Source organism: Microcaecilia unicolor, chromosome 3 (assembly GCF_901765095.1).
Source record: "Microcaecilia unicolor chromosome 3, aMicUni1.1, whole genome shotgun sequence".
NCBI classification, from domain to species: domain Eukaryota; kingdom Metazoa; phylum Chordata; class Amphibia; order Gymnophiona; family Siphonopidae; genus Microcaecilia; species Microcaecilia unicolor.
This window is the reverse complement of record NC_044033.1, coordinates 107,473,007-107,490,867: the sequence shown is the minus strand read 5'-3', so window position 1 is coordinate 107,490,867 and position 17,861 is coordinate 107,473,007. Positions and strand designations below refer to the sequence as shown.

The 17,861-nt window shown below is 45.5% G+C and overlaps 1 protein-coding gene across 1 annotated transcript in view; it reads left to right on the top strand.

The window, feature by feature from the left end:
• The window catches only part of KAT14 (lysine acetyltransferase 14), a 67,008-nt gene that overhangs the window by 13,436 nt on the left and 35,711 nt on the right, over positions 1-17,861 (top strand). Inside the window, exons 3-5 of the mRNA XM_030196244.1 lie at positions 2,258-2,379; positions 4,320-4,501; positions 12,540-12,956. Of these exons, the coding sequence (XP_030052104.1) occupies positions 2,258-2,379; positions 4,320-4,501; positions 12,540-12,956 (721 nt within the window). The remainder of the gene's footprint in view (positions 1-2,257; positions 2,380-4,319; positions 4,502-12,539; positions 12,957-17,861) is intronic.

Below are 17,861 nucleotides of genomic sequence, written 5' to 3'. Positions count from 1 at the left end.
AACAAGGCTCATTGTAAGATTAAATAGAGCCTACCTCTGTCCAGTCACAGTCATTGAGCTGATTCAAATACTCCTGGGTGAAGAATTGGGCTGATTCTGTTATAGGAAGTGAATTTGAAGCAAAGGTCTAAATGTGCTGAATATGTAGTCACTGAAAGGAAGTTATGCAAAGACTCACATTGGGGAAGGCTGTAGGAAATTTTCAGTGGCTTTCAATATCCCTTAGGACATTGTGGTCCTCATTTTACAAGCCCTATTTGCATTTGATACCCAGATAAACTGGCACGTAAAACATTTATCTTGCATAAATAACTAAGGGCCCCTTTTACCAAGCTACGCTAAGAAGTGGCCAACACTGAAGTTGGCGCGTGGAGTTTCCGCATGCTGCAGCCACTTTTAGCACAGTAGTAAAATGGCCACATTTCCATATGTTTCTTTAATGGCCACGCACTAATTTCCCAGTTAGCATGTGGCCATTACTGCGGGAGCCCTTACCATACTAACCCCACGGTAATCGGGCAGTGCACAGCAATGTGCCCGTGCTACCCAATTAGTGCAGGGCATGTCTACTGTCCAGCCATACTCACACCTCCCGTGCTGAAAAATAAAAAAATATTTTTTAGGACGGGATTAGTGTGCGCTGTTGGGCACACTACCGCGGGATGCCTCTGTGTATCCTGCAGCAGTACTTTTTGCCTACCACAGCTTTGTAAAAGGGCCCCCTAAGTTTCCATTTTATAAAAGCCAATATATACACATATCAAATTCAGATGGCAAGGGCATGGTGTGGATGTGTTTTGGGCAGACAAGGGTGTGGCAAGACATTTATTCCCCATTTGAAAAGGGAACAAAAAATCTGTATCCTAAAAGATCAACATTGAGAGTTGCAACTGCTACCAAGCACATTTAGGACTTGCTAAACAGCTGTTATTGAGCAGTGCTGCACTGGAGGGACTGGGGGGGGGGGTTGCCTCCTTAATCCCCTAGTGGTTTTTGTACCCCCCCCCCCCCCCCCAAGCGCCAAAGTGGCAAAAGAAACTGGTCAGGATAATAACTGGCTATGTTTCCAAGATTGCAAAGGTAACCAGTTATGCTGCCATTACGCAACATAATTGGTTATGTGCTGGCCCCCAACCAGGCTGAGCGCAACTCCCTAGTCATCACTGGCCCTGGTGATCTAGTGGAATCCCACCCTGGTGCCAGGCAGGGGCGGGGCTCTGCCATTTTGAAGAGGGTGGGCCCAAAGGTAGGCGGGAGTAGGCATCCCTCCTGCTTCCTACCAAAAGTATGTGAGGGGTGGGATTCCACCATAAGTTTGGAGAGGTCGGTAGGGGACCACAAGAGATTTTTGTTTGTTTGGCAGGGGAAGGCTTGGGCTCGGGGAAAGGTTTGAGGGTAAGAGGCCATAGCATGCTGACAGAAAAGTTAGCACGGGACACTAATGACAGCTCAAGAGCTGTCGGTAGTTTCTAGTTGTTAGAGCAGAGGGTTTTTGTGAGCTAGTTTTCTGTACATTGCAGGAATTGCCAGTGAGCTCATTTTAATCCTAGCAATCTCATTAGCATAGGACTTTCAGTCACTACTTCCATGCACAGTAAAGCAATGGCCAAAAGCCTCTGTGCATTAGCCGCAAAATAAGATTTCATTTACACTGGCTAAAACCAGTGTAAATGAAACGTTGCAAGCCCGATTTGCTTTGAGTATCTCTCTCCCCCCCCCCCCCCCCCCCCCCCCCGAATATTGGCCAGCACCTGCATAACTTCCAGGTCGCCTCCTGATCCCAGATATTCAGTGCTAATGTCCAGACATGACCTGACACTAAATATCCAGACTTAATTCTGCCCATAGCTGTCAGCAGCTTAAAAACTGCTGACCACTGCAGGCTGAATATCTACCAGTAGGGGTTCTACCATTTCTATCTTAGCCACCCTGTTCCTTGGCATGGCTGTCTTTAATACTGAATTATTCTGTCAGTGCATGCCTTCAGGCAGCGATGCTCACATCTTTCTCTCCAAGTTTTGTTCAGTCTTCCTTGGCTCTTTAGTTTCTTTGGGCATCAGTGTGTTTTTCATTTTGTGGCTCATTACTGAACCATGCTGCTTGGCAGTGCTCAGGTCTTACATTATTTGTGCAGAATTCCATTGGAGGTGATAAAGAAGTAAGAAATACACGATAGGGGATTGTATTGCTGAGGCAGTATGTTTCTGCCAAGAAGCACACGACATACTTAATTAAGTGTTGTCTTTTTTTGTGGCAGGTTGTTATGCTGGCGATGTATAACCTTTCCCTAGAAGGAACAGGTCGTCAAGGCTACTTCCGATGGAAAGAAGATATTTGTTCTTTTATTGAAAAACACTGGACTTTCTTACTAGGAGCCAGGTATGTTCAGTGGGTCCAACAAAACATCATGGTGAAACTTAGACTAAAATATGTGAAAGCTTGTTATTTTGTAGTGCTTTTCAGATTGTACAGTTATTATTCAGCTACTGGAATGGGGATTGTCGTTAAAATTGAAAACGGATATCTAAGAAATGGAATGCTTCTCGTGAAAGGGCTCGGGGAGTGGGCAGTGGAAGACCCGGTTTCAGAAGGAGTTTTGTCCCAAGATCAACCAGTTTTTATAATGCCCCCGTACAGGGACACACAAACAATTCAGCAAGTGGCACAAACTATTCCATTGGTTTGACCCAAAAGACCAGAAACCAGGCGGCTAACTGACTCTTGTCTGCAGTTTTAGGATGCATGGTCGGCTTAACCATTACCAGTTTCCCAAGAGGAGATTTCCAAAATCCTGTAGCAAAACAGCTCCTGAACAACAAGAAGCACAAGATACTGACTCAGAAACAGTGTTGATAAAATAATATACACAGAAGTATGACAATTAGATTTTAAAAGGAGACCACCAGTTAGAAAGCAGCATTTTTCAGCGGCTTAAGACACAACTATAAATGGCAGACCTATGATGTGTATCAACCTAGTTTAACACAAACAGTCTGACTTTGTAGTCTCTTAGGGGCACTTTTACTAAAGCTTAATGTACGCTAAGTGCCAGGTGGCCCATAGATATAAAATAGGATAGGCAGCATTTAGCATGCACTAAGCTTTAGTAAAAGGACCCCTTATATTATAAATCATTCATAGACAACCTGATTCTGGGTCAGGGTTTTGTAAATGGCAGAGCAACTACTTCAGAGCAATCTATTGAAAGTCGTCCCTTGAAGCTAAGCTTTTGTATAAATATTTTAGACGCAGTGGCTTTTTAAGCAGCTGGATAATGTTGTTTTGAACAATGCGAACTGATGGCCTCCTATTTAAACTTAATTGTCTCACATGCGAGTATATTGTTTCATCAACTCTGATTTTGAGTCCGTGTCTTGTGCTGCTTGTTGAGGAGCTGTTTTGCTGCAGGATACCGGCTTAACCATTGGGCAGTCAAATTAGAGAAGTAGATCAAGCACACTAATGTAACCATCATCATGTACTTTTACCCACAGGGAGAGCAGGCAAAGCAGTGGTGTAGCTGGGGGGGGGGGGGGGGGGCACCAGGGGAGCAGCTGCTCCCCCAAACGGACCTCTGACAGTGCGCGGTTCTATTTTTATGCGATCTGTCGCATTTAAAACGTGCTGTCGGAAGTCCGCTCTGTGCTCCTCCAGCGCCTTCAACCTGTCTACACTTCTGTTTCAAAGACCCAGGTACCCATAGACCATTATTCAAATGGACTTGGGGAAAATCCAGTGCTTATTTCTTGGATAAGTAGCATAAAATGTATTGTACTTTTTTGGGATCTTGCCAGGTACTTGTGACCTAGATTGGCCACTGTTGGAAACAGGATGCTGAGCTTGATGGATCTTCGGTTTGTCCCAGTATTGCAATACTTACGTACATGGCTTTTAGAAATTGCCCTCATCGCTTATATATTTGAATATGAGTGTGTGTGTGTTCAATTTTGTACTATTTTGTAAAAATGCATAACAGGGCATCATGCTTTTAAATTTTAAACTGTGTGTAAAATGCATACCCTGTTTAATGTGTGTGTGTACAATTATTTTGTAAAAATGCTTAACAGGGCATCATGCTTTGAAATATTAAACTGTGTGTAAAGTGCATACCCTGTTTAATATCTAGCAATGTGACATCCCACTATGCACTTTTACAAGATTGTCCTAGGAGGGGTGGTATCAGGGTGAACATGATTGAGTTAATTGAGGGGAGGAATGCTTTGATTTGTCTTGGATGTCTAATACCCTTCCACCAGCCCTATTTGGGAGAAGTCCCATGCCTATATGTCATTGAATTGTGCTTTTTGTCTTAAATGTAGGAAGAAGACATCCACTTGGTGGAGCACTGTGGCTGGTTGCCTCTCCGTGGGTAGCCCCTTGCTCTTTCGCTCAGGAGCACAGGAGTTTGGGGAACCAGGGTGGTGGAAACTCGTCCACAACAGGCCTCCCACCCTGAAGCCTGAAGCAGAAAAGCTTTCTGTATCTGCCCTCAGAACCAAAGGTACCAGTTATCGTTTGAACCGTGCAGGGCGGCGCCAGACCGTACAGTTCTAAGAGTCAGGATGAGGCCTTTGGAATAACTCTGAATTGTTGTGTTTTATAAAGGCTGTTCAATGCTTGCTCATCTGATTGCATATCATTACTCCTGCATGAAAAACAGCAGCACTGGGAAATTAGCCTCTCGGGATTTCAACGGGACACCCCTAAAAGCTCTGGAGAAAAGCATAGGGTTTCTTTACCCACCCATGATAAAATATTCTAATGCTTTTTTTTTTTTGCCATAAGTTATTTCCTATAAGATTTACTGTTAGTTTGGTAAATCCTTGGGAAGTGTAGTTGAATTGCCACAGCCAGAAAAATCACATTCTGGCTGTGGCAATAAGGAAAAGCAGCCCAAGTTAAAGGGGCCCCAAGGCGCTGTAAGAAATCTCACTGTCACACTTCTTTGTCCAGATTCCCTTGTGGCTTGGAGTAAAATAAATGTCCTTGAGCCGCCTACACATAATTATAAAATATGTGGTCTTTTATTAAGCCCTGCCCCCTTGTCAAATCACCTCATTTGCTGTAGCTGCTCAGTTTATCTCAAAATCAGCAGTGAAAAAAAAAAAAAGGGCAGGAACATCCCCCATTTGCTTCTGGCCCTCGATAGCCATTATACGAAATAGTGTTGGTTGATCCACTGCTCCCCTTTGGTTCAGAGGTTGAGGAGAGCTTATTTCTAGGCCTTTTGGCCCTTTTAGCCTTAGTCTGGTGATGCTGTGGAAGAAGGGTGTCGCTGGCACATCTTGAGGTGTCATTAACTGTCCTAGAACCGTGGAGGTTCTGAAGTTTAGCCTGAACTTTCTCATTTCCATAGCAGTGAGCTGCTTTGTATGCATATGTATGCGATTCAGCTCATTAATGTTTTACTCAGGTTGGGCCTGATTTCTTTTTGCAAAAAGCCAGTGGTTCCTAATCCTGGTCCTGGAGGCACCCCAGCCAGTCAGATTTTCAGTATATGCACAATGAATATTAATTTGCATGCACTGAGTTCGATTCCCACTGCAGCTCCTTGTGACTCTGGGCAGGTCACTTAACCCTCCATTACCCCTGGTACAAAATAAGTACCTGAATATATGTAAACCGCTTTGAATGTAGTTGCAAAAACCTCAGAAAGGCAGTATATCAAGTCCCATTTCCCCTAAATCTCTCTCATGAATGTTTATTGTGGGTATTCTGAAATCCTGTCTGGCTGGGGTGCCTCCTGGACCAGCAACCCAATGATCAAAAGTAAATGTGGGCGCTAGAGGCCAGTAGCACCCGCATTTACACAGCGCCTATGATCAGAGGGCGTCAGGCGCGACCATGCAGGGAATACCACAGAGCCCAGGAACCTTAAGCATTGGTCCTCCTCCAACGCACGGTTCTGGGAGCTCTGGGGCATTGGACTCTCCAATTACCGAGAAGTACCGGCATCAAGAGGAGCGCTCCCCCTCCTTTGAAGAGATGCTAGTATGCCAGTCATCAAGTGGCCCGGACCCCATCATGGGTTTGACACTGATGACTTTGCAAGTTGCCTCCGTCCCAGCTCCCATGCCTTTGCCAATGCTCGCCCTCTATGAGCGGTTCCAGAGCATTCTCCAAGAGATGCTGGCACAGTTGCTGCAGAGAGCTCCTGCTTTGACATCGAGGGTGCCTGCGCCCCAGCCCCTCTCTGAAGCTCCACTGATGCTGGTATCTAGAACATTGACACCAGCACCTCGCAGGGTGTCTGAGCCGAGGCCTCAGCAGGCAGTGTTCCCTCTGACATTGGGGGAGGAAGCTTCTTCGTAGTCGGAGAAAAGGGCTGTACCTTGACACTCAGAGCGTGGAGGTAGATTGAGGCTGGTGCAGACTCAGTCTCCTGATTCTCAAGAGGAAGAGGAGTCTGACTGGAACTGTTCCTGGGTATCAGACAAAGATCCACATTACTTCTCAGAGGAGGAGTCATATGGTATCCCGTCTAATCCCTCACCTCCTCAAGAGAGACGAAAATCTCCTCCAGAAGCGCTCTTTCTTTACTGGTTTTGTCAGGGAGATGGCTGCAACCATCCCATTTAAGTTGGAGATGGAGGAGGAGCCCAGGGCAGAGATGTTATCGGTCTTGGGCTATAGGTCTCCTCCTAAGGAAAGGATCACTGTGCTATTGTACCCTATCCTTAAGGATGTACTGATGAGGAACTAGGAATCTCATCTTTCAGTGTAGGTAGCACCCAAGAAGGTGGATACGCAGTATCTTATCTAGAAGGCTCCCAGATTCGAGAGGGCCCAGTTGCTTCACCACTCTTTGGTAGTCAAATCCGCTGTCAATCGAGCTAAGAACTCTGGAACTCATGCCTTGTTGCCCCTGGGGCGAGAGGCCAAAACCTTAGTTTCTTTTGGGAGGAAAACATTTTAGGCCTCGATGCTTGTTGTCCACATCCAGTCCTACCAGCTCTACATGAGCCTTTACTTGGAGTCTCTGGTTAATAGTACATTTAATCTGGCAGATTCTGTCCCTGTGGAGCAGGCCGCCAAGCTTCACCAGTTGGCCAGTAAGCAGAGTGTTGGCATTATTTGGCCAGGGGCACTTATGATACTTTTGATATTGCATCCAGACTCTTCAAGGCTGCGTTTCTCTGACCTGGAACAGGCTGTTCAGGAGAAGTTGGCGGACATGCCCTGCCGAGGGGACAACTTATTTGGAGAGAAAGTGGAAGAGGTCATTGACCTCATAAAAAAGCACTCTGATAGTGTTCACACGCTCTCTCAGCAACCTCCATCTGCATTTTCTTCAACAAGAAAATTTTTGACTGTGCAGAGGCGCAGGTCCTACTACTCAAAGGCATAGGTACCAGCCTTCTGCTCAGTCTACTCAAGCGACTCAGGTCCCTGTCCGAAGCCTTGCCATCCCCATCCCCAGAAATCCCAGCTGGCTCCCCAGGCAAAGCAGGGCACAGGCTTTTGACTGGCTCCAGCAGAGCATAGCTGCGCAGAGTATCCTTTCTGGATGACTTACAAATTGGAGACAGGCTCACTTTTTAGCATCACAGATGGCCTCGTATAACCTCCGACCACTGGGTGCTTCAAATAGTCCGTCGCTGGTACATCTTTCATCAGCTCTCAGCACAAGCAAGTACTTGTACAGGAAATCTGCACCCTTCTGCAGGCTCAAGTGGTCGAACCCGTACCACCAGAGGAGGAAGGAAAGGAATTCTATTCCAGTACTTTCTTGTGATCAAGAAAAGGGGGGATTCTAGCCCATCCTAGACCTATGGGCCCTGAAAAATATTCTGGTGACTGAAAAGTTCAGGATGATTTCCCTGGGCACCCTACTTCCTCTCCTTCAGGAAAATGATTGGCTATGCTCTCTGTACTTAAAAGATGCTTATAACCACATTTCGATACTTCCCAGTCACAGGAGGTATCTTAGGTTTTGAGTGGGGAAATGCCACTTCCAGTATCGCATTCTACCATTTGGCCTTGCATGTTCCCCCAGAATTTTCACCAAGTGCCTGGCAGTAGTCTCAGCATATCTATGCAGACTGGGAGTGTATGTGTTACTTATCTTGCTAAGAATGTAAAAAGAATTGAAGCGGTGTAAAGAAAAGCTACGAGAATGGTATGGGATTTGCGTTACAAGACGTATGAGGAGAGACTTGCTGACCTGAACATGTATACTCTGGAGGAAAGGAGAAACAGGGGTGATATGATACAGACGTTCAAATATTTGAAAGGTATTAATCCACAAACGAACCTTTTCCGGAGATGCGAAGGCGGTAGAACGAGAGGACATGAAATGAGATTGAAGGGGGGCAGACTCAAGAAAAATGTCAGGAAGTATTTTTTCACAGAGAGAGTAGTGGATGCTTGGAATGCCCTCCCGCGGGAGGTGGTGGAAATGAAAACGGTAACGGAATTCAAACATGCGTGGGATAAACATAAAGAAATCCTGTTCAGAAGGAATGGATCCTAAGGAGCTTAGCCGAGATTGGGTGGCAGAGCCGGTGGCGGGAGGCGGGGATGGTGCTGGGCAGACTTATACGGTCTGTGCCAGAGCCGGTGGTGGGAGGCGGGACTGGTGGTTGGGAGGTGGGGATGGTGCTGGGCAGACTTGTACGGTCTGTGCCCTGGGAGGGACAGGTACAAATCAAGGTAAGGTATATACAAAACGTAGCACATATGAGTTTATCTTTTTGGGCAGACTGGATGGACCGTGCAGGTCTTTTTCTGCCATCATCTACTATGTTACTATGTTACTGTATTGGCTGGTGAAGAACACATCTCAGGAGGGGGCAATCGAGTCATTAAGGTTTACTATTCAGGTGCTAGAGCTACTGGGGTTAGTCATAAATTATCCCAACTTCTGTATCCATCCAGTACGACAATTGGAGTACATAGGAGCCCTGCTAGACACAGCATGGGCTCAGGTCTTCCTTCCTCTAGTGAGAGCGGATACCTTGGTAGTGCTTGCCTCGCAGATCTGCAACAACTAGCAGGTTTCAGCTCAGCAAATGTTGAGACTGATGGGCTATATGGCCTCCACAGTACAGGTCTCTCCCATGGCACGGCTCCATTTGAGAGTGACCCAGTGGACCTTAGTCTTCCAATGGTCTCAAGCCACAGGGAACCTAACGGATTCATTCGCATCCCGTCAGATTTGGCTTACGCCATTCTCTGGTGGGTGATCCAGTCCAATTTGACTCTGGGACTTCCGTTCCAAATTCCACCACATCAAAAGGTGTTGACAACAGATGCATCCAACCTAGGTTGGGGAGCTCATGTGGATGGGCTTCACACTCAGTCAGTGGTCCTCTCAGGAGGCTCATCTTCAAATCAATGTTCTCAAGCTACGGGCCATTTGGAATGCTTTAAAAGCTTTCAGAGATCCACTCCAAAACCAGATTATCCAAATTCAGACAGACAACCAGGTTGTGATGTTTTATTTCAACAAGCAGGGGGGGTACAGGATCCTACCCTTGTGTCAAGAAGTGGTAGATATGTGGCAATGGGTTCTCCTTCATGAGATGAGCCTGCCCAACAAGAACAACTGCCTGGTGGACAGACTCAGCAGAATATTGCAACCGCATGAGTGGTCTCTCAATATGGACATAGCCCAAAAGATTTTACGAGAGTGGGGCACCCTCTCGGTGGATCTTTTCGCCACTCATCTCAACAACAAGGTCCCTCAGTTCTGCTGCAGGCTTGAATCACACGGCAGACTAGCATCTGATGCCTCTCTCCTAGATTGGGGAAGAGGACTTCTATATGCGTATCCTCCTGTACCTCTGATAGAGAAGACCTTGCTGAAACTCAGGCAAGACCAAGGCACTAGATGCTGATTGCTCCTCATTGGCTGTGATAGACGTGGTTCCCTTTCCCTCTTCTTTTGGAGTTGTCGTCAGAAGATCCGTGGAGATTGGACTGTTTTCCGACCCTTATCACGCAGAGCGAGGGGTCCCTTCTACATCCCAACCTCCAATCTCTGGCCCCCACGGCTTAGATGTTGAGAGCGTAGAACTCAAATATTGCCTGAGGGTGTCTCCCATATTTTGCGGGCTTCCAGGAAAGACTCCATTGAGAGGTGTTACTCTTTTAAATGGAGAAGGTTTGACATCTGGTGTGAGGGCAAGGCCTTAAATCCTTTCTTTTGCCCTACACAAAAATTGCTTGAGTACCTCCTGCACCTCTCTGAGTCTGGCTTGAAAACCAACTCTGTAAGGTTTCAGCTTAATGCAGTAGTTGCTAATCATAGGAGGTGAGTCCATCTCTGTACAACCTTTAGTTGTTTGTTTCATGAGAGGTTTGTTGTTGACAAAACTCCTATCAAACCTCCAGTTGTCATGGATAGGGTTAGCATATGGCTCCAGAAAAAGGAGGACAGATTGAGCCAGTCTGGGTTTTACTTCCGTTGCTTTCAATGGGACTCATGGGATCTCAACGTAGTCCTCACCCAGCTGATAAAAGCTCCTTTTGAGCCTCTGGCTACCTGCCATCTGAAGTTTTTGACCTGGTAAGTTGTATTTCTGGTGGCGGTCATTTCAGCTCACAGAGTCAGTGAGCTCCATATATTAAATTTCATCACATCCTCCCCGTGCACCCCAAGTTCCTTCCTAAGGTCATGTCGGAGTGCTATCTTAACCAGTCAGTTGTTCCTCCAACATTTTTTCCCCAGACTTCATGCCTACCCTGGCAAACGTGTACACATACTTTAGACTGCAAGCGAGCTTTAGCCTTCTATCTGGAGCAGACTAAAGTTCATAGACAGTCCACCTGTCTTTTCATTTCTTTTCACCCCAACAGGTTGGGGGTGGCCATCGGCAAATGGACACTTTCAAATTGGATAGCAGACTGCATCTCCTTTGCTTATGCCCAAGATGGGCTGACTGTTGAGGGTCATGTCATGGCTCACAATGTCCGAGCCATAGCTGCATCAGTAGCCCACGAGATCAGCCTCCATAGAGGAGATTTGCAAGGCTGCAAAGCATTGCCATAGCTACGAGGGCCCCCCCCCCCCCCCCCAAACTGGATCTGTGCCCCTGGTTTGGCTGGTGGGGTCCCCAACCCCTGCCAACTAAAGCGTTTTTTCCAGTGCTGGTCTCCAGCACTGCAGCATTTCCTGCCCTGCACTCTCTTCTCACATCCGGCATGCTCGTTTTACTGAAACTGAGCATGTGCACTTGCTCAATTTCATTAAAACGAGCATGCCGGACATGATGCGAGGGAAGGAGAGAGCAGCCAGGGCAGGAAATGTGGTGGCGTGGGAGACCAGTGCTGGAAAACGCGCTTCTGTTGGCGGGGGTTGGGGATCCCTGCCAACCAAGGCATATGCGGTGACGGTGGCGGTGCTTCAGCTGGCGGGGGTTGGGGACCCCCACCAACCAAAGTATGTGCGGCAGTGGCAGTGGATGGGTGGGGGGCGGCAAGGTGGGGGAGGGGGGGGCGGAGAGGCAGACCAAAATGTTCCCCCTCACTTTGGGCTCTGGCCCCCTCTCATCTCGAAGTCTGGCTACGCCCCTGCTGCAAAGTGGTCTTCAGACCACACATTCACATTCCACTGCTGTTTGGATCAGGACACCCAATGCAACAGTTGGTTTGGACAGGCAGTTCTGCCAAATTTGTTTGGTGTGTAGAATCCAACTTCACCCTCCTAGGCCCTATTTTATTCTGTTCCAGGCTGCACCTACACAGCTAGTATGTATATATTTTCAGGTTGATTTAAGTTTTAGTCTTGTTGTTTCGAGACTTCATTATCCTAGCTTTTTTGTTTTCGGTGAGCCTAGTAGCTAGGAATTCCCACATGTGAGAATAATGTGGCCTGCTTGTTTTCGGAGAAAGCAAAGATACTTACCTGTAGCTGATGTTGTCCAAGGACAGCAGGCAGCTTATTCTCACATACTCTCCCACCTCCCCTAAGAATTGGTTTCGGTTGTACTCTTATGTGCTTTTCACCTGACTGAGAGACCCGTGCTTGAGCGTTGGGCAGGAAGGCACCAGCGCATGCACGGTGGGACACTGCTAGAACTTTCTCTAGTGCTAGCAATTCAATGTCCACACTGGGGACATCACCCACATATGAAAATAAGCTGCCTTTGTCTCTATGCTGTTCTCTTTCTATGTTCTGATTTTTGTTCAGCTGTAGGGGAAGGTATTGAGGAAGGCAGTAGAAGAAAACATCCCTGCTATTGCTTCAGAGACAATCTGAGATAAAAACTGTATGGTTAGGCACCCACGTTCCAGGGACATAATTCACAAAGGGGAATAATGTTTCTAGATATGGTAGGAGGACTATAGCTGACTTTGGCTCTGCTGGCTGTGGACTGACACAAATGAGCTCAGCTTAAGAAGGGATAAGGGTGGAGGGAGGTAGCTAGCTAATGACTCCTCACCCAACTTTCTGCAGCTCATCTTATGTGATTTTCCAGTGAAAGCAAGATTAGGGATGTAGGTGGAAGGGTGGGGGAACAAAGACAAAAAAAACCTCATCTCTGGGCAGGGTGGGGGAGCCTCTTGAGATAATCGATATCCTTTTTCTACAACAGCTAGCAAGCCGCCCTTGGATCCCATCATCACAGTGGAAGGGCTGAGGAAGCGAGGAAGTCGCAATCCAGTAGAATGTGCCATGGAGCTGAAGGAGAAGAGGTCCCGCACTCAGGAAGCCAAAGACATCCGTCGTGCACAGAAGGAGGCAGCCAGCTTTCTTGACCGCAGCACGTCCTCCACCCCAGTGAAATTCATGAGCCGTGTCCGTCGGCCAGACATGATTTTGGAGAGGGGAGAGGTGATAGACTTCTCCTCCATGAGCTCCTCAGATCGCACACCTATGACCAGCCCCTCTCCTTCTCCTTCTTTGGACTTTTCTGCTCCAGGCACACCAGCTTCTCATTCAGCCACTCCTAGCCTGCTGTCTGAAGCTGATCTCATACCAGATGTGATGCCGCCACAAGCCTTGTTTCACGGTAAGAGCGCACTTCATTCCCCATATTTTGTGTGCCTTTCTATAATAGATCTAGCATAAGAGAAAGGGGAAAAGTGTATAGATAATTAAAGGGATGTGAATTCATTTGAGACAATAGTTTTTAACCTGAAATGACACAAGCAAAATTTGGGGAGGTGTCACTTTTTTTGTCAGTAGTTCACACTATTATGCAGTAGAGTGACATATCAAAAACACTGCCTCCAAAATGGGGAAAAAAAGTGAAACAAATAAAATGAAAAATCACACAGACAACACAAGAAACAAAAATAAACATTTTGGCCTGCCTAGCCCTAATTGATATATGTTTTCTGATGTAGAATTTGAGTAGCTGTATTGGTGCTGAAGAATACTGATTTTTTTTTTTTTTTTTTTTTGCAACCTCTGATACCTGTTATTGAATCAGCATAAGAATTATGCAAAGCCATGTATGAATCATTCTCTGTATGTAAAAGGGAATAGAGGAATTGTGGGAGTCTGGTTTGTTTTGCTGAATGCTGGCAGACAGGCTCAGAGGAAGATTAGCAATGTGGCAGCTTATCTCAGGCCCCATTGGGGTGGGTAAGTGGGTGTCTCGTTTCTGGCAGGCAGTTAGCCACCTCAACTTGGTGGCCCCACAGTGGGGAGTGACACCAGGGATATTCATGCTTCAAAACAGGGACAAGTAAGAACATGGGATGAGTTGAGACCAGTGTGTCTACATGAAGAAGACACACCCACCCATTTTTTTGTGACATTCTTTTAGCTAGTAGTAAATTCACCATCCGTTCCTTGTTATCCGAATTCGTATCCTTGTTTTTTTTTTTTTTTTTTTTTTTTTTTGAGGGGGGGGGGGGGTTCTAAATAACTGCTATTTATATGGTTATGCCTTGTTATTTAGCAATACTCATCAGCTGCTCTTCCAGACGCTGCCTTTTACCCCAATTTTAACCCCTTTACATTGTCAAAAATTGTGTGTTGTCCTAGTTTATGTCCCATCATTTATGCTGGGTTCTCTATCTATAATTCTCCTCCCCCCTTCCCCTCCATGTCCTGCCAATAGTCTTGTTCTTCTCCCCTGCATCCTCGTCTCCTCTACTTCTTCTGCCCCTCTCCTCCCCTCCCATATTCAACCCAAACATTGGCAGGTTTTTCTCCAGAGGATCTGTTACCTAACCCAGTCTTCTCAACCATAGCCCCAACAGTGATTCCTACCCCAACCCCTTGCACCATTCCATTCACTCTTCCATACACACTCCTTGCCTTTCCATTCTACCATCAATATTCCCTGTTCATATGCCCCCCATTCATTCCATTGTATGTGTTTCTCCTAAGTTGCTCTTCCACTGCTGTCCTTAGGTGCCTTCAAATTCTGGGTGTCTCAGGTGTGAGATCTTCTATCTGCTTCCAAATCTTCACTGCTACCTGATTTGCCTCCTCATTCTCTTTCCTCTGGTCACTTTCTGTCATTTAGTCTCTAACCTTTGGGGTCTCACAAGTTCTCTGGAGAGAGGCAGTACCAGGCCTTCAATCCCAGCTTCCCTCACTGCTATCAGGGCCTCTTGAACAGTTTTTACTATCCTAGTAACCCCTAGATAGTAAAAGCCAGCCCACATGGAAAGAGCCATTGGTACTTCTCACTCTGGAACTTAGAAATAATCTTTCTAAATTCCCATCTCTTTAGTTTTTTGTTTTGTTTTGTTTTTAAATTCCATTTTCAAAAAACTTTATTAATAGTTATTAATAATACATCCAATAGAATCTAAAGATCAACAGCTATAAGAAACAAATCCCCAAACTCCCTCTTCCCCCCACCCCAAAATACCCCAGTAGGGCTCTCTCCTAAGACAAAAGCACTCAGTCTGTATGTATTGCTCCAGGGGATATAATCCAAGTAAACAGGGTTTCAGTCATCCTCGATTCTGTGGGTTGTACCTTCATGTTCAATTGCAGTCCCAGATCTTATGAAATTTTGTAAGTTGGCCATTCTTAATCGTTGTTAACTCAGACATTAAGCAAAGATAATCCCATTTATGCAGGTATAATGAGCAAGCTGGTATCGTTGAACTCTTTCAGGCTGCTGCCAAAGCTAGTCGTGCTGCTGTGAACTGATGAATCACCAAGCTATGTTGCAAGGGCTGTACCCCCAAAGGTCTGTGATGCAACAAACAGTGTTCTGCCTTCAAAGGATAAGAACCCCCTAAAAGCTGCTGCACCAAAGAATGAGCATTCTGCCAGTATGGTTGGACAAGGGGACAAGTCCACCAAATATGGTACATATCCCCTGGCAGTCTGCAGTTACACAAACAAAGTCCCGTACCGTATTTAAAAAGTTGCAACAGGCGCTGTGATGCATAATACCAACTGTACAACATTTTTTTGTCAATTTTCAATTAGTGCAGTACTGACAGATGGTTTAAGTAGAAATTTGAAACTCATTTCCCATTTCTTCCCCTCATACGTGTCCCCTAGGTCACGTTTCCAGCGATGAATATAAGAATCTAAAGGTGAATAAGCCAAAAGCAAGGCCTGATAGAGGCAAGAAATACAGCCCCGCCCCTACCATCATACATTGCACTGTCTAAGAGAGTCTCATCTAAACTAATGTTTCCTTGGGCTTTCCTTAGGATATAATCTCCAATTTGCCCATAACGAAAGACCTGGTGTGGGGGTAATCCATATTCTTCTTGGAGGTCTTGATATGTTCCCATCTCTTCTGTAATGTCGCCAGATCTGACAGAATTGAGACCTTATGTCCCTCCCATAGCAAGGTTCTCCTATCTGCAGCTTTATGGTAAAATTATGCACGCAAATGATATCCCTGGGGACTTACCCTAGGCCAACCCAGAGCAGGATGGGCTCAAGCCAGTCATTGGTGGCTCTCCGCATTCCAGCATTGCATTACATATCTTAAATTACAGTCACTGCAGTGAGAATCCTCACCTGGGGGGGCTATACACCAAGGCCAGGGACAGTGCAAGGGTATTAGGCATCCTAGGATAGCTCTCAGCCTTGTGCAACCCTCAGTTAACTTTCGGGCTCCCAGAACTTCTTTCTGGCATTTCAGTAATTAAACTCAGCAGTTATGATCACCTCAGTGCCACCCCTTCCCAGAACAATTCTGTAAAAATGCATAATTGGACTTAATACTGTCAAATAGTAAACCTTGGATGCTGCAGTTTATTTAAAGTCAGGTAATTGTGAACATGAAGTGCAATTTCAAATTGTTTTATTGTAGGGTCTTCACCTGCATATCTGGAATTCTTTTCCAGAGTTCAGTTACAGGAGAATCCTAATCTACTATATCTGACACACAAAGTCTCTGGTGATTTCCATGCTCCTGAAGTTTTATGCTTAAACTTTTCATACAAAATTCTTATATTAAAATGTAATCTCTTTGCAATGGAAAGAAACATATAAAATGCCCAGAATGAAACTAGGAAGTGTATTGTAATGAATGCAGTGGTGTATGGGGATGACCATGATGGTTCCTGGCAGCAGGGGTTACAGTGAACAGTGGAGAATGGAGAGGGGGGCAGTAGTCCATATTACTTACAACGGAATGATTCCCCAAAAGGAGGAAAAACGTAGGGGAGGACCAATGAAAAATCTATGAAAAGAGGAACTTAGGAGTCAAGGAATGACAAACACAAAATTAATTATGATAGAAAATAGACCAACAGGTCTGTGTAAACAATTTCCTAAAGCAGTGGAGGTTCAGAAGAAGTATTTGACACGATGATATGTTTCGGCGCAACTGCCTGCATTAGGAGTCACAAAAATCTAGAACCACAAATGCAAAGACAATCAAAAAAATGTGCAAAAGATAAAAAAAACAAACAAAAAAAGCCGAATGAACTATAACATTTTTGAATAGATATACAGTGGATATAAATGTTACATAAAGTTTTAAACCTAGAGATACTAAATTACTGTATTACACAATGGGTTAAATGTTGAACAAATAGTGTACTATTTTTAAATAAAAATTTGAATCACCACATATCCTTCAGAAAGTGGAGAAGAGAACCAACTGAAAGTAACAGGATAGATCATAAGGAATGCCAAGCCAAATGCAAAGCGGAGATAAGGAGGGCAAAAAAGGACTTTGAGAAGAAATTAGCGTTGGAAGCAAAAATACATAGTAAAAACTTTTTTAGATACATTAAAAGCAGGAAACCGGCCAAAGAGTCGGTTGGGCCGCTGGACGAAAATGGTGTTAAAGGGGCGATCAAGGAGGACAAAGCCGTAGCGGAGAAATTAAATGAATTCTTTGCTTCGGTCTTCACCGAGGAGGATTTGGGGGGGACACCGGTGCCGGAAAGAATATTTGAAGCGGGGGAGTCGGAGAAACTAAACAAATTCTCTGTAACCTTGGAGGATGTAATGGGTCAGTTCAGCAAGCTGAAGAGCAGTAAATCACCGGGACCTGATGGTATTCATCCCAGAGTATTAATAGAACTAAAAAATGAACTTGCGGAGCTACTGTTAGAAATATGCAATCTGTCCCTAAAATCGAGTGTAATACCGGAAGACTGGAGGGTAGCCAATGTTACTCCGATTTTTAAGAAAGGTTCCAGAGGAGATCCGGGAAATTATAGACCGGTGAGTCTGACGTCGGTGCCGGGCAAGATGGTGGAGGCTATTATTAAGAATAAAATTGCAGAGCATATACAAAAACATGGACTGATGAGACAAAGTCAGCACGGATTTAGTGAAGGGAAGTCTTGCCTCACCAATCTAATGCATTTTTTTTGAGGGGGTAAGCAAACATGTGGACAATGGGGAGCCGGTTGATATTGTATATCTGGATTTTCAGAAGGCGTTTGACAAAGTGCCGCACGAAAGACTCCTGAAGAAATTGCAGAGTCATGGAATCGGAGGTAGGGTATTATTATGGATTAAGAAC